This window comes from Microtus ochrogaster, unplaced genomic scaffold (assembly GCF_000317375.1).
Source record: "Microtus ochrogaster isolate Prairie Vole_2 unplaced genomic scaffold, MicOch1.0 UNK15, whole genome shotgun sequence".
NCBI lineage: Eukaryota > Metazoa > Chordata > Mammalia > Rodentia > Cricetidae > Microtus > Microtus ochrogaster.
Window position 1 is genome coordinate 240,086 of NW_004949113.1, and position 16,681 is coordinate 256,766.

General features: G+C 47.7%; 1 protein-coding gene across 1 annotated transcript in view; it reads left to right on the top strand.

Annotated features, from left to right (window-relative positions):
- The first annotated feature begins 1,634 nt into the window (after positions 1 to 1,634).
- The window catches only part of Fbn3 (fibrillin 3), a 66,341-nt gene continuing 51,294 nt past the window's right edge, over positions 1,635 to 16,681 (top strand). The window contains exons 1-10 of the mRNA XM_026789175.1: positions 1,635 to 1,834; positions 1,934 to 2,016; positions 3,108 to 3,206; positions 3,376 to 3,474; positions 4,299 to 4,394; positions 9,753 to 9,950; positions 10,456 to 10,581; positions 13,803 to 13,955; positions 14,297 to 14,485; positions 15,732 to 15,956. Coding sequence (XP_026644976.1) covers positions 1,635 to 1,834; positions 1,934 to 2,016; positions 3,108 to 3,206; positions 3,376 to 3,474; positions 4,299 to 4,394; positions 9,753 to 9,950; positions 10,456 to 10,581; positions 13,803 to 13,955; positions 14,297 to 14,485; positions 15,732 to 15,956 — 1,468 coding nt within the window. The remainder of the gene's footprint in view (positions 1,835 to 1,933; positions 2,017 to 3,107; positions 3,207 to 3,375; positions 3,475 to 4,298; positions 4,395 to 9,752; positions 9,951 to 10,455; positions 10,582 to 13,802; positions 13,956 to 14,296; positions 14,486 to 15,731; positions 15,957 to 16,681) is intronic.

Below are 16,681 nucleotides of genomic sequence, written 5' to 3' on the forward strand. Positions count from 1 at the left end.
GAATCAAACTTAAGTCCTCAAGTCCCTTTACTGGGCTGAGCCTTCTCACCAGCCCAACCGACTCTTTTGGGAAATCGCCTTGACCTGCTCCCACACTCATTCTTCCCGGCCAAGGATGGAGTCAACCGTTCTGGGAGGAGGTGATGGCTGGACCTTGCATCCTCTCACTAACCATGTGATAGTCTTGCTTTGTCCAAAGTGAACAAGACGCAAATGTTGTCAGAATGCCCGGCTGCCTCCTTTGACTTAGCCACTTATTTAAGTTTGGAATGTGTGATGTACACACATGGGTGGGTGCACACATGTACACATGTATGTGGAGGTCAGAGGTCAACCTCAGGTTCTGTTCCTCAGGGTCTCTCACTGACCTGAAACTCACCAAGTAGGCTAGACTGACTAGTCAGTGAGCCAAGGATCTGCCTGCCTCCTCTTCCCCAGCGCTGGAATAAGAGCATGTTCCGCGGGACTGGAGTGGATGGCTCAGGGGTTAAGAGCATTTGTTGATCTTTCAGAGGTCCTAGGGTCAATTCCCAGCATCCATATGGAGACTTAAAATCAACTACACTCCAGTTTCAGGGGATCAAATGCCCTCTTCAGGCTCCCTTGGGCACCAGACACTGACATAGTGCTCAGGCATATAGGAAGGCAAAAATAACCACACATAAAATAAAACAAAATATGAGAGAGAGAGAGAGAGAGAGAGAGAGAGAGAGAGAGAGAGAGAGAGAGAACCACCATGATGCTTGGTCATCTTACGTGGGTTCTGGGAGGTAAAATTCAGATCTCCATGTTGCAAGGCAAGCCCAAGCCATATTCCCAGTCTTTAACCTTCTCTACCCCCCCAGCCAGAATTCTGGGGGTCTCCTCAATCTTCCTTCCTCCTCTGGAATCCCCACCTACTCTTTTTGATTGTTTGAGTTCTCTGTTATTCCTTGGTATCAACCCCTGTCATCTGGCCCTGCCATCTCCCTGCCCAGCTTTTGCTGGACCCCACATCCCTTCCTTACTCCAAGCTCATATTTGTCTCTCACCAAAAATATTCCAAGAGCTCTTCATTGCCCCTGAGGCACAACCATGGACCACCTTCCCTTTCTCCCACTCTGTACTCCCTTTTCCCCCCACAAACCCTCTTCCCCAGAGTCATTATCTGTAGTGGCTTCACCTGTGAAATATCATACCCTGAGGCTAGAAGATAGCTCAGTCAGTAAAACCCCTGCTTTGAAACATAAAGGCTTTTGTTCGATCGCCTAGGACCCACTTAAATATGATAGCCCTGAGCATGTGTAGACAGAAGGATCCTGGGGCTCATTCACCAACCAGCCTAGCCTACTTGGTGAATTCCACTCCAGGGAGAAGTCCAGTCTCAAAGAAACAATCTGACGGCTCCTGAGAATGACAGTAGACGTTGCCTGGTGGCCTCCACAGGCACGTGTGTATGCACACGACAAACACACTAAAATCAATCAAACCCCTTTCAAAAGTCTGCTGTGGTCGGTCCCCTGCTCTCCCAAGGCAGAACTGGTGTCTTCCCAGGCAGACTCCTCACAGCTGTCCATTCTACGGGGTGCCCCTTCACCATGTAGTTCACTTGGCAGCTGACTCTGCTTGCTCCTTGCAGCCTGCAAAGACACATCATGACTCTGGAAGGCCCATGTTGGGCAAGGAGAGAACCTGGAGGCTTCCTTACAGCCTGGGGTCCTCCAGCTCAGATTCTGCTGGCCTGGGTGGTTCTATCGTGCGTGGAAAATGGTCAAGGCTACTGGGATGGGACCCTGGAATCTGCGAGTCCAGACCATGTGAGAAGGCGTGGCAGGCCTGCCATCATTTTGCAGGGGTGCGTGTATCTGGAATGCTGAAAGTACCTGGGGTGCAGGCAGGGAAGGCTATGCTGGGGTAAGGGGACTGGTAGCGACATCACCACTTTCTCCCAAAGGTCAAATGTCTGTGGTTCCCGCTTTCATGCCTACTGTTGCCCTGGCTGGAGGACTCTGCCTGGCAGGAATCAGTGTGTTGTCCGTGAGTGTTGAAGAGAGGAGATGGAGGGTACAGGCAGGGGATGCTTGGGGGTCCTCCCAGCTACCTGTCAGCAATCCCAGCCTTGTCTACATATGAAGTTGGAACTTAGCTCAGGGCTGCTGGGTGAGCCTCACTAATGCCCCATGCTTTTGTCCTTAGACTCCATTGTGCCTTGATGCATTCATTTATCTCTTTTTAAAAAATATGTATTTCGTTTATTTTGTTGGGTGGGTGAAGCATGCCATGGTGTACATGAGGGCAGTTGACAGTAGTCCGTTCTCACCTTCGATCATGTAGCTCTTGAGGATCAAAACGTCATCAGACTTGGGAGCGAGTGCCTTTACCTCCTGAATCATCTTACCCACCCTGCATTCATTTCCTTTGTCCTCCCATCTTGTCGTTTCTGTCTGGCTTTCCTGTTTTCTTGTCTGTCTCTCATACTGTCTTTATGTCAATCTCACACTCTCTCCCCCAACTCTAGCTTCTCTGTCTCCAGACTCGGAATCAGGGTCCTCACCACTCCAGCCTCTGTGCCCTGAAGTCAGCCCTTCATGCCCACATCATCTCTCCTGATGATGTAGCAAAATTCTGGAGCTGAAGGTCACAGCACCTGCTCAGCGTAGATAGAGACTTGGTTGGGGTTATTTGCCATTATTCAGGGTATGAGCAGAGCTAGAGCTGGGGAAGACCAACTGGTTCACCTTGAGGCTTCTGGTGGCCTGGGAATCTTTGGAATGAGGATGACATGAGATTTACATCCTTTCTCTCTCCCATCCTTCAGCATTCCCCCTCCATTCCTGCTCCCTTCCCTCCCAAGTGTTGGGTTGATATAGGTACACTACCACATTTTGCTGGGTAGTATTTAGTTAGTACTGTGTATGTGCATGTTGAGTGTGTGGAGGCACGCGTACCATGATACACCTGTGGATGTCAGAGAACAATTATGTGAAGTCAGTTCTCTTCTTCCTTTCTGCCTTCACTGGTGAGTTGAGGTTGGATCACCAGGCTTGTACAGCAAGTGTCTCTACCTAATGAGAAATCGCTAAGGCCGTGGGGTCCTGATTTTGATGCTGTACGCTCTGCCTTTCCAGCTGTCTGTAGGCATGCCTGTGGCAATGGCTTCTGCTCCCAGCCCAACCTGTGTACCTGTATGGATGGGACCCTGGCCCCCAGCTGTGGTGTAAGTAGAGGTGAGTGATCAGTGGCCTCTTGAAGAAGGAAGAGAAGACTCTAGGCTTCTGAGTGCCACTAGGAGCCCAGGTTGTTTTTGTTGAAGGATAAGAGCCAAGCCAAGTAGAGGCCCTGGTCAAGCCTTCCTGGAACATCTTCCCCTTACTTTATGTTTTTCCTGATCCATAGCATCACTGGGGTGTAGCATGAGCTGCATGAATGGGGGCAGCTGCCGAGGGGAATCCTGTCTATGCCAGGAAGGCTACACGGGCACTGTGTGTGGACAACGTGAGTACCCCCATTGCTGCCCTCACTTACACATAGAATCCCAGGAAATGGATCTCATCACTTGCTCACTTTGATCAGAGATCAAAGGTGACAGGCTCATTGTTACAGCTGCACAAGTCGGGGGTGGGCAGGTGTTTGTGCAGATGTGCGTGCATGTATGTATGCCAGCATGTGTGAGTGTGTGCATGTGTGTATTGTGCATGTGTGCATGTGTGTATTGTGCATGTGTGTGCATGTGTGCATGTGTGTATGTATGTGTGCATGTATGTATGCCAGCATGTGTGTATGTGTGCATGTGTGTATGTGTGTATGTCTGCATGTGTGTATGTGCGCATGTGCGCATGTGTGCATGTGTGTATGTGTGTATGTGCGCATGTGTGTATGTGTGCATGTGTGCATATGTGCATGTGTGCATGTGTGTATGTGTGCATGTGTGCATGTGAAGGCCAAAGATCGATGTTAGGTATCTCCATCAATTGTTCTCCACCTTATTATCAGAGACAGAGTCTCTTATTGAACCTGGAGCTCACCTATTCAGCTAGGCTTCCTGGCCAGTGAGCTTTCAGAGACCCATCTGCCTCTAGCTCCCCAGTAAGGGAATTACAGAGCACCATTGCTTGTGACTTTCCCATGGGTGATGAGGATCTGAGCTCAGATTCTCATGTTTACACAGCAAGCACTTTCCTGACCAAACCATCACTCGTTAGTCAGTCTTACCCCTCCTGGTCCAGATGGCGGGATCCCTGGGTAAAGAAAGGCTACTTAGGTCCCAGCCCCCTCTGCTTCCAGGAAACCTTCAGTCATCCTCCCCTGTCTGTCCACAGCCATCTGTGTCCACGGCTGCCGCAACGGAGGACGCTGCATCAGGCCAAACCTCTGCGCGTGTGTCTATGGATTCATGGGGCCTCAGTGTGAGAGAGGTACTGAGAAGGATTTGGGGAGGAAAATGGGCAGTGAGCAAGACATGGCTGGGTTCCAAGTGCAGACAGATGGCTGCTTCACTCCTTCCAGGGCAGTCTGAGGACAATGGTCTTCCTTTGCTCATCCACTCTGCGTAGCAGTTATTGCTCATTGGCTCACTTCGAAAGAATTTGCGTTGGGGGTTGGGGGGCAGATGGAGAGATGGCTCAGTGATTAGGAGCACTTGCTGCCTTTCCAGAGTACCTGGGTTCAATTCCCAGCACCCACCTGACAACTGTCTGTAACTCCAGTGTCAGATCAGACACCCTCACATATATGCAGACAAGACACCAATACACGTGGAATAAAAATATTAATTAAATTAGCTCCTTTGCTTAGAAAAAAAGATTTTGTATTGGTTTGGGAATTGGAAGAAGAAAACACTGACCTTGGGATCAATTGCCATGATGAAGGGGATATAAAGGGCAGAGAGGTCATGAGCCATGGAGTGAGAGAGGACTTTCTGGGGAAAGAGACCTCTCTGCTGAATCTTGAAAAGGTTTTACTTTTAAATAATTTGATACATTTATTAATTTGTGTGTGTGCTCGTGCTACCATGCGTGTGGAGGTCAGAGGACAACTTGCAGGAGTCATCTCTCCTTCCACAATGCAGGGTTTGGGGATCAAACTCAAGTCATCGTGTTTGGTGGCAGTGCGTTTCCTCCCTGAGTCACCTCCCAAGCCAGGATCTTAACTTCTTGAGTCACTCGGGTAGGCTTCGATTTCATTATTCAGTCCAGGTTCACGTCAAGCTTACCCTTGATCCTCCTGCCTTAGCCTCTTAAATACCTAGGATCCCAGGCTTGTGCCGCCTTGCTCACCCGACCCCTGGCTCTGAAAATGATCCACAGGGAATGGACACTTTACCGAAACCTCGCCCCACCACCACCACCTCGCCATCTCTCTCTGTCTCTGTTACTAGTGACTGAGCTCAGGTCTTATTTGAGAACTAAACAGGCACTCAACTGAACCACACTTCCAGCCACAGCCCCTCACTAGGGGATTCTAGGAGGGACTCTACCCTTGAGCCACTTCCCAGCCCCTCACTGAAGAACTGTAGGACCATGCTTAACAGTTAGCCATGCCCATAGACCTCTTTCTGCTTACTTTTTTTTTAAATCGTATTTACTTACCTAGAAAATGATGGGGAAACAAATACTATGGCAAAGTGTGGAGGTGAGTGGGAAGCTTGCAGAAGTTGATTCTCACCTCCCGTCCTGTGGGTCTGAGATGAAACTCAGGAGGTCAGACTTGGTAGCATCCACCCTTACTAGCTCAGCCATCATCTCACCAGGCCCCCTTTCTACCTTTTATTTTTAAAATGGTTCAGTTTACTATTTTAAAGTTATGTGTGTGGGAGAGTATGCGTACATGAAGGCAGGTGTCCATAGAGACCAGAAGAAGGCATCAGATCCCCTGGAGCTGGAGTTACAGCCAGGTGGTTGTGAGTTGCTTCGTATGGGTGCTAGGGATTGAAGCAAGAACAGTAGATGCTTTTAATGGTTGAGCCATCTTTCCAGCCCCATGAGGAAAAGGGAAATCCTTCCTTCCTTCCTTCCTTCCTTCCTTCCTTCCTTCCTCCCTTCCTTCCTTCCTTCCTTCCTTCTTTAGAGAAGGTTCCATGTGGTGCTAAGAAGAAGGTATATTCTTTGGTATCTGGGTAGAGTGTTCTATAAATGTCTCTTAAAATTTGAGTCATAACATCTGTTAGTTCCTTATTTCTCTGTTAAGTTTCTGTCTGGCAGACCTGTCCAGTGGTGAGAGTGGGATATTGAAGTCTCCCACTATTAGTGTGTGGGGTTTGATTTACAATTTAACCTTTAGTAATGTTTCTTTTACATATGTGGGTGCTCTTGTATTTGGGGCACAGATGTTCAGAATTGAGACTTCATCTTGATGGATTTTTCCTGTGCTGAATTTGAAGCGTCCTTCTCCATATCATTTGATTAATTTTAGTTTGAGGTCTATTTTGTTAGATATTAGGATAGCTACACCAGCTTGTTTCTTAGGTCTATTTGATTGGAAAGTCTTTTCCCAATCCGTTACTCTGAGGTAATGTCTGACTTTGAAGTTGAGGTGTCTTTCTTGTATACAGCAGAAGGATCCTATTTTATATCCATTTTGTTAGCCTATATCTTTTATAGGCAAAATGAGGCCTTTGATATTAAAAATATTAATGACCAGTGACTGTTAGTTTGTGTTATTTTTGGTTTTGGTGGTGGTGGTGTTGTGCATGTGTTTCCCTTCTTTGGGTTTTACTGGTGTGGGATTATCTATTGCTTTGTTTTTGTAGGTGTAGCTAACTTCATTGGGTTGGAATTTTTCTTCTAGTACTTTCTGTAGTGCTGGATTTATGGGTAAGTATTATTTAAATATGATTTTATCTTATAACATCTTGTTTTCTCCCTCTATGGTGATTGAAAGCTTTGCTAGGTATAGTAGTCTGGCCTGGCATCCATGTCTCTTAGTGTCTACAGAATATCTATCCAGGATCTTCTGGCTTTCAGAGTTTCCATTGGGAAGTCGGGTGTAATTCTGTTAGATCCACCTTTATATGTTACTTGACCTTTTTCCTTTAGAGCTCTTAATACTTTTTCTTTATTCTGTATGTTTAGTGTTTTGATTACTATGTGGTGAGGGGGATCCTTTTTTTGGTCCAGTCTATTTGGTGTTCTGCAAGCTTAATGTACTTTCATAGACATATCCTTCTTTAGGTTGGAAAAGTTTTCTTCTATGATTTTTTGAATATATTTTCTGTGCCTTTGAGTTGGACTTCTCCTTCCTCTATTCCTATTATTTTCAGGTTTGGTCTTTTTATGGAGTCCAAGATTTCCTGGATATTTTGTGTTAAAAATTTGCTGAATTTAACATGTTCTTTGACTAATGAATCTGTTTCCTCTATTGTATCTTCAATGCCTGAGATTCTCTCTTCCATTTCTTGTATTCTTTTGGTTATGCTTGCATCTGTAGTTCCTGATCATTTACCCAGATTTTCCATTTCCAGAATTACCTCAGTTTGCATTTTCTTTATTGCCTCTATTCCAGTCTTCAAGTCTTGAACCATTTCTTTCACCTATTTGATTGTTTTTTTTCCTTGGTTTTCTTTGCTTTCTTTAAGGGATTTGTTGATTTCTTCTAATTTTTTGTTTGCCTTTTCCTCCATTTCTTTAAGGGAATTTTTCATTTCCTCTTTAAGGGCCTCCATCATCTTCATAAAGTTATTTTTAAGGTCATTCATCTGCTTCATCAGCATTGAGATGTACAGGCCTTGCTGGTGTAGAACCCCTAGTTTCTGGTGGTGCCATGTTGCTCTTTATGTTGTCAAATGTATTCTTACCCTGTTGTCTATCCATCTCTTCCTCCAATGGGTGCAGATGGGGCCTGTGGCTTCAGGAGTCACTCTTCCTCCAGGTGCAGGCAAGGCCTTGCCTCTTGTGGTCACTGATGCAGCTCTAGAGTCTTCTCTCCAGGTGCAGTCATGACCAAGGCTCTGATGGTCATGGATGTGGTGGGGAATTGTTACAGGTGGGAGGAGGCTGCTCCCAGGTCTCTGGAGCTTTGCTGGGTGGGGATAGGGTACAGGATGTGCCTCCCAGGAGCTAGGGTCTAGAGAGCAGGGTCCTCCAGCTGGGAACCCAGAAACTCACCTCTCCGGGAACAGTCAGGGCCAAGACTCCAGTGGTCACAGAGGCAATGGGGGTGGTTGTGGGTGTAGAGAGGCTTCTCCGGGTTCTCTGGGACTTTTCGGGAATGGTTTTTATACACAGAAGCTATCAGAGTGACTTGTATAGATGAAGAACCTAAAGGTGATGGACTTCGGAGGCCCTGAGATTGATTCCTATTGTGGGAGATGTCAACCAGGGAGAAGCTACTGTTGTAACTTGAGCTGCATAGTTTTACTGTCTCTAAAAGTAATAAAGAGGTCTGAGGAGTGACTCACTGGTGAGCACTGGCCTACCACCTCCCAGAAAGGAGCTACAGATGAGACTCAGCCTGAGGGCATCCACCTAGAATCCCCCAGTGAGGGGCTGAGGTTATTGATGGTGGCAAGGGTCAGTTTATAGATAAAGAGAGACTTGTCATGAATTGGAAGGTGGAGGGGCTGCAGGATGTATACCTGGGTTATGGAATGATGTCTTTGGAAACACTTCAACCAAAAGAGAGAAAAATGGAATAAGGACTGTAAGAGATGAGAAGAGTGTAGGTCAGTGTGCGAGAGGGGAGGGGAGGGAGAAGGGGGGCAGGGCAGGTAGGTGGTGGGTATCAAAGGCCCAGGAAGACTGGGTACCAAGCTGCCTCTGATGCCCTCCTTCATAAGGGGCCCGGAAAGAAGAGTGGTTGGCTTATTCTGGGAGGGGCTGTCCTTGGTCCTGTGCCAGCCCTGTTTGTAGTAATAGGAGCAGCAGGGCTGCGTCCCCAGCACCCCTGCCGCCTGGCTCGGCTAGCTTATGCCCCGAAATAATTACACGGACACTGTATTCTTTTAATCACTGCTTGGCCCATTTCTATCTAGCCTCTTCTAGGCTAACTCTCGCACCTGGACTAGCCCATTTCTAATCATCTGTGTGTAGCACCCCAAGGTGCGCTTACCGGGAAGATTCTAGTCTACGTCCATCCTGGGTCGGAGCTTCATTGCGTGTGCCTCAGAGAGCAGAGCTCTCGCCTCTGCCCGCAAGAGTGGAGCATCGTGTCTCTCTGAGGCGTCTGCCCCCGAGAGGAGAGCTGTCGAGTCTGACCTCACTTCCTCTTCCTCCCAGCATTCTGCTCTGTTTACTCCTCCCACCTATGTTTTAACCTATCAGGGCAAGCAGCTTCTTTATTTAATTAACCAATGACCTTCCTCCATCACCTGTTATTGGAACTATCTGAAGGGTGAGAGGAGCCAAGCAGTCACAAATGGACCATGGGCACTGCGCTTGGGAAAACTGACGCAGCTCCCTTGTACTAGGTTTGAGGGTTCAGGGACATGGTGTCATGAGAGCCAAGAGGAGATTCATCCGGGCCCGGTGTGCACTCAGACGTGAGACAGGCTCTCCTGCCAGGTATCCGTGGTCTCTGCTTGAAGGTAGGGTGAGAGAGAGCAAGTCTGAGAAAATCTGAAGATTCTCTGCTGGAGGTTATTTGTGTGACGGTACTGAATATTTTGAAGGATCAATAGGAGTTTGTTAGGTAGAAACGGCATCCTCTCCGAAAGGGGAAGTTGAAAGGCTCATTGGAAAGGAAAGGCCCGATATGTTGGTATAGAGGCCTGGGCACCTGCAGAGAACAGTGGGACGGAGACAGTTCAAAGTCAGATGCCTGTGTCTGTCTGTCCACAGACTTCCAGATGGGGCCCTGCTACCCCCACGTGGGTCCTGAGGGGTGCCAGCACCAGCTGACAGGTCTTATGTGCACCAAAGCTCTCTGTTGTGCCACTGTGGGCCATGCCTGGGGACTTCCCTGCCAGCTCTGCCCTGCACAGCCACACCCCTGCCGCCGAGGCTTTACCCCAAATGTTCATACAGGAGCCTGCCAAGGTGAGTTGTGGGGTACGCAAGGGAGAACGGAGCCCCTAGGTAGCCAGAGCTGAATGGAGAGTCCCCCAACACATACACATACATACCACACACACATGCCACACACACACACACATATCACACACACCACACACACATACACACCACACACACATACAAACCACACACACCACATGCATAGACACCACAGACACATACATACCACACACACATGCCACACACACACATATCACACACCACACACACATACACACCACAGACACATACATACCACACACACATGCCACACACACCACATGCATAGACACTGCAGACACATACATACCACACACATATGCCACACACACACACCACACACACATACACAACACAGACACATACAAACCACACACACCACATACATAGACACCACAGACACATACATACCACACACACACACACACACACGCATGCACCACGAGTTGGTTCTTCTCTCTGACTCCCTTCCTGGACTTTATTCGTGCAGATGTGGATGAGTGCCAGGTCATCTCGGGCCTGTGCCAGGGCGGCAGCTGTCTCAATACAGTGGGCTCCTTCAAGTGCCGCTGTCCTGCTGGACACCAGTTCAATATCAGAGTCGCCAAATGTGAAGGTAGAGTATGTGTGTGTTACCTTGGCTCCCAGCAGAAGGGTGGAGGGATTGGGCAGATGAGAAGCCTGGCTCCGACCCTGTCTGCCTGTGCAGATCTGATTGAGTGTCTTAGTGTATCTGGGCCCTGCTCTGGGGGTGGCTGCACAAACACGTTGGGAGCTATGTGTGCACCTATCACGAGGCTTAGTCAGAAACCTGGATGGAGCTCACTGCCTGGCTGAGATGGGCACAGTGCTAAAATACCTCTCCCTCACCCCAAGACCATCACTCTGCTCACTGATACAACGATCCTCTGCCTCTCTGGGCCCCTGTTTCCTCCCATCTAGCCAGTGTCTTCCCAGCGTCTATGCTTTCACCGACTCTGGTCTGGGGTCCTTTTGACGCTCTTTTTCTATGTCCCTTGGCGCTCTGGTCTCCCAACTCAGTCTCTTCATTCTTCTGTTCCCTATCTTCCTAAAAACAAACATGCTTCCACTATGCCTGTTTGTTTCTCCGGTTCTGTGCCCTTTGGGGTTGATGGACATATTTACCCTAATATCACACTTTATCCTTAACTTCTGTTCCCATCACACCTCCCCCATCCTTCTGTGTCATCTCTGTAAGCTCCCATGGCCTTCAACTCTATGCCCCCCCATTCCCTCTGGTATCCATCTTTTTGCCAACCTCTAATCCTCCAGTCTTGATCTTTATGTCTTTCTATACCCGCTAACCTTCATTCCTGTGCCCCCAGTGATCTTCTAGATTCAATCTCTGTTGCCCCTCTGACCCTGTAGCTTTTAACAGGGGGCAAAATGATTCCCCTCCCAGCTTTCAACTTGGACCCCTTCTGACCGTTGAGTCTTTACCTTTGCTGTCTTCCTTCATTCACGTCTATGCCCTTCTGCCCATTAGCCCCTCTGTGCCCCTAATCTTTTAGGAACTTTTCTCACTACCCCTTCAGTTTTTTTGAAAAGAAGAAACTGGGGCTCAGAAAAGCAAGACTGGCTTGGATAGACTCAACAAGTCTATAACAGAAATGCCTACATCCAGCTGCCCAGACCCACATGAGGTTTGAAAGTGCCCCTTGTCTGGCTCTCCAGTGCAGTCCCCCACACTTCAGCCAGTCAAGAGTGGTTCTACCTCACGCACAGGTGTCATGAGCTTCCAAATCTAGATAATTTGGGGGGTCCACAAGGCTGCCTAGGAATATGGATGTAAATGAAAGTGGTGAATGGACAGGATTCTGTTTGCAGGAAAGAGAAGGAGGTATGGTCCATTCTCAGCATCACCTCTAACCCCTCAGGCTAGGCCTGTATAAGACAGAACTAAGAATATTGTATTGGAATTTGTCCAATCTCCACCTCCAGGGTCCTTCATAGCCATAATAGGAGGTCTTCCGCCAGAGGACCAACATGTCCTCTGGATTTCAAGGGACTGATCCAGCTACAGAATCCAATTGTCTCTGAACATGGACTTTGATTTGGTCCTGGGATGTTTGTTTGGTGTGTGAACCCAAGATTTTGTGAATGCTACCTAAACATTCTATCAACTGAACCATATCCCCAGCTCTATCACTGTCTATCCTCAAAACAACCATTCAAGATTGGTATGACTACTATCCCCATTTTATAGATGGAGAAACTAAGATTTTTTTTTAAAAAAAGTCAGTTGAGTAAAATCACATAGTCTTGGAACAGCTCAGCTGGAACTAAAAACTCATATTTGAGGGGCTAGAGAGATGGTTTCGCAGAGGACCCAGGTTCAGTTACCAACATCCACATGGTGGTCACAATTGTCTGTAACTCTAGTCCCAAGGGATCTCTTCTGACCTCCTCAGGCATCATACATGCATATGATATAGAGACATACATGCAGGCAAACACACACACACACACACACACACACACACACACACACACACACACACACACACCTGGGAAGTCCCCAGGTACACAGGGAAAAATTGGCATGACTTTCCAGCATAATGTCAGACAGAGCCAGCTGCCAGCAGCCCTCTCTGCTGGTGGGAGTAGTTTCTCAACCAAAGGACACCAGCTAATATTTTCAGTAACTGAACCCAAAAATCAGCCTGTGAACTCTGATCTCCATGCAAAGCCATGGGCCCAAGAGTCTGGTGAGAAGCAGAGGAGTGTCTGTGTTTCTCATGCCAAGGTAACTACGGTATCAGTTTCTTCCAAGGGCAGTGGCTCCTAGTGCATCCATTTGCCCCATGGGAATGCTTCTCCATGCTTCCCTGTGATAGCCAAGGTCAGTAAGCAAGGACACATGGACATATTGCCTGAGTTTGCAACAGGTACCCCCCTACCGCTAAGAAGTAAGAGGTCTTCCTCATTGTGCTTGAAGAAGAGTTTGCTGGTGGTGGCAACTTGAGATATTGGAGCCATGGTCCAGATGAAGGCCTAATTCATCTTCTATAATGATTTAGAAAGCTTTAAAATAGGAAGTACTGAGCAGGGTTTACCCACATGCTAAAGTGTGTGTGTGTGTGTGTGTGTGTGTGTGTGTGTGTGTGTGTGTGTGTGTGTGTGTGTGTGTATGTGTAGTGGTTTTCATGTCTGCTTTACATGCAGAAGGTCCTGGCTTTGGGCCTCAGTGGAACCACAATTTATGTTATTGATTGTGTATATTTTATTTATGTGTATGTATCGGTGTGAGTGTGTACCATCTATGTGCAGGTGCCTGCAGAACCCAGAAGAGAGCATTGGGTCCCCTAAAGCTGAAATTACAAGGGGTTGTTAGCCACCCAATGTGAGTGCTGGGAACTGGACTCATGTTCTCTAGAAAGAAGCAAGTCTCTTAACCATGGAGGGCACCTCCTGCTTTGACTACCCCTTTCTGAAGCAGGATCTCCCTAGCCTGGAACTCACCACATTAGCTGGGGTGACTGACCAGGGATCCCTAGGAATCTACTCTTCTCTGCCTCCTCAGTGCTGGGATTGAAACTGCATGCCATCACACCCAGATTGTTTGCTTTTTATGTGGTTCTGAGGACCGAACTCAGACCCTGTACTTTCCATCTCTCCAGCTCAATGCCCGATTTTTCCTCAAGGCAACACTCTTCTGAGGCACTGTGGGTGCTTGGAGCACCCTGATTTATAGATGAGAAAATATAACTATGACAGTCAAGGAGAGCCGTTCTAGAGCAGTGTAGGTACCGCTGGAATTTGAACCCATCTGTGCTCAGTTTGTGCTTAACTTCCTCTCCCTGTATCCTGTTACAGAGCGCCAGGTGGGCACCTGCTTCTCAGTGCTTGTCAGAGGTCAGTGTGCTGCAGGTCTCACTGGCCACTACACTCACAGACAGTGCTGCTGTGACAAGGGCAGGTGCTGGGCGACTGGTCCATCCCCAAAGCTGTGTCCTCCACGGGGTTCTGGTGAGTGATAGCTTGAGCTTCTAAGTAGAGAGGTCAATGGGTGGGATCTATGGCCTGGCTTCAGATTCTGTTCTATGTTTTATTATTGTTATTGTTGTTGTTATTATTATTATTATTGTGTGATGAACCACCATATATGGACTGCCCATGCTTCAGCATTGCCAGGGCACAAATTTACTCACATTCATTATTGTGTGATGGGAGAACCATCCATGCACGTGCATGCAGAAGTTAGAGAACAGCTACGTGAAGTGGGTTCTCTCCCTCTGCCTTTGTTCAGCTCCCCACGCTCGCAAGGCAAACACCCTTCGTCACTGGCCTTCAAACTCTGTTCTTTGCAGGTGAATTCCTGAGACTGTGTGCCCAAAGGCTCCCACTGCTGCCCGCCTATGCAGACCTCTTCCCTGGACTCTCAGAAGTTGGATCCAATAACCTGGGCTCTGCCCTAGGGCCAGCACAACACAACCACCGTGGTTCCAATGGGCATGGGCACCAACGTTCCACACTGAGCTCTGGCAACTCCAACAGTGGTGAGCCATGGTGGGGTAGGGGGTTCAAAAGCTAGGGCTGAACTTGAGCCTGAGGAAGCAATCCTGAAGAAGGGAAGGAAGCTTCTCTTTGATGGGGTTGGGGTTTTGGATAAGGAGTCTTAGGGGGCAACTATAGTTGGCCTTCCATATTTACTGTTTAAACTAACACTAGAAAATACTGGAGAAGAAAACATCTGCCAACTCATTTCATTGTTTTATGAACAACATATAGGAACTATCTGTAGGAGCTGGCTCTTCCAGAGATCCAAATTGGGAGCCCACAACTGCCTGTAACTCCAGCTCCAGAGAATCCAATACCAGAAAAGTCTGGCCTCTGAAGGAACTTTGCACTTGTGTGCATACACACATGGGCACAAAAAAGTAAATCTTTTAAAAATAAATATATGCACACACCCAACCACCCACATACACACTCACACATAGTTCTTTCTCTCTTTTACACACACAAAGATATACATACACATACACAGAGAGAATACTAGCATGGCATTGCTTGACCAAGGGAACACATTGCTTGACAAAGGGAACACATCTTGAGAAATGGACGACTTGGTACTTTTGCTGTTGTGTCAACATTTAGATATTGCTTTCTACACACATATGAATCACTTTATGTTGTCTCGGTGCAGTGGAAACCAAGGCTAGGGATTAGACAGTGACTTAGTTTTAGAATTTGCCAAAGACAACCTGACTCCTCAGTGGTGGATTCTGAGCAAATTCTCTACTACTGAAGCCATGTCCCAGCTCCTGATTGGCAGATTCTGGACAGGCACTCCACTGCTGGTCTATCATCCAAGCCCTCACTGGAAGACCCTAAGCAGGTGCTCTACTGCTGAGCAAATCTCCTGGCCATATTCTGGTATATTATAGTACATCCTATTCTAGACTATCCCAGTATATTCTAGTCCGAGTCTCTACCACTGAGCCACATACCCAAGACTTTCACTGGGGATTCTAGGCAGGAGCTCTCCTGCTGAACTACAGCCTCAGCCCTCCTCTGGGCATTACTTGGTAAATGGACGGAGTTACTTAGAATAATACTTAGTACATAATAGGGACCCAGGCAGTGTGGTGGCATCAACCTTCAGCATGAGAATGCCACATCTTATCCCTCTTTGAATCTCTCTCTGTTGGGGGTGGGGATCTCAGGCAAGTGATACCAACTGATAATCCTGCCAAAGTGTAGCAGTGATGAGACCCAGTGATCAACCATTCCTCTGTGCAGATGTGAGGCTGGGGCTGTGTTTCCTACATTGGAATGAGGATGACTGTGGAATTCCCCTGCCTGGCAAGTACCAGATGGACGTCTGTTGCTGCTCCGTTGGGACATCATGGGGAGCTGAGTGCAAGGTTTGCCCAGAGCCCAGCTCCCCAGAATTCTTCAAACTGTGTCCCCAAGGGCTGGGCTTTGCCAGCCAGGACTTCCTGTCTGGCCGACCCTTCTATAAAGGTTAGTCTGGGGAGGGGCACACCAAAGGAAAAAGGTCCTGGAAGGGAAAGTGGTAAAGGACACAGCATGGACAAAGGTCTGATGGTAGGAAGCATTATTTGCAGGTAGGAGGTTTAGTATCCAAGTGATATAAGACTGTCATCCCAACACTCAGGAAGTAAAGGCAGGAGGACCAGAGATTCAAGGTCAGCTTCGGTTGGGCTACATGAGACTCTTTCAATATAAATAAAAAAAAAAAAAACAGGTTTGGTATGATAATGCAGTTGATGTAATGTTTGCCTTGCAAGCATGAGGACCTGAGTTCAATTCCCAACAACCATGTAAACTCTCAGGTACAAGTTAAACAGATGTAATCTGATAGCTGAGCAGACAGAGACAGATAGCTCCCCGGGACTCACTGGCCAGCCAGCCTAGGTCAGTCCTGGGACAGTGAGAAAGCCTGTCTGAAAAATCAAAGATGATTTTCCCTCCTCAAAGTTCCTGAGAAACAACAGTTAAGGCTGTCTTCTGGCCTCCACATACACAGGTGTGTGCGTGCGCGCACACACACACACACACACACACACACACACACACACACACACAAAGTGTGATGGTGTGTGCCTATCAAGCCAGTGCTTGGAAAGTAGAAGCAGGAGCTGCAGAGTGAATTTGGTAGTGTATTAAAAAGAAGAAGAAGAAGAAGAAGAAGAAGAAGAAGAAGAAGAAGAAGAAGAAGAGGAGGA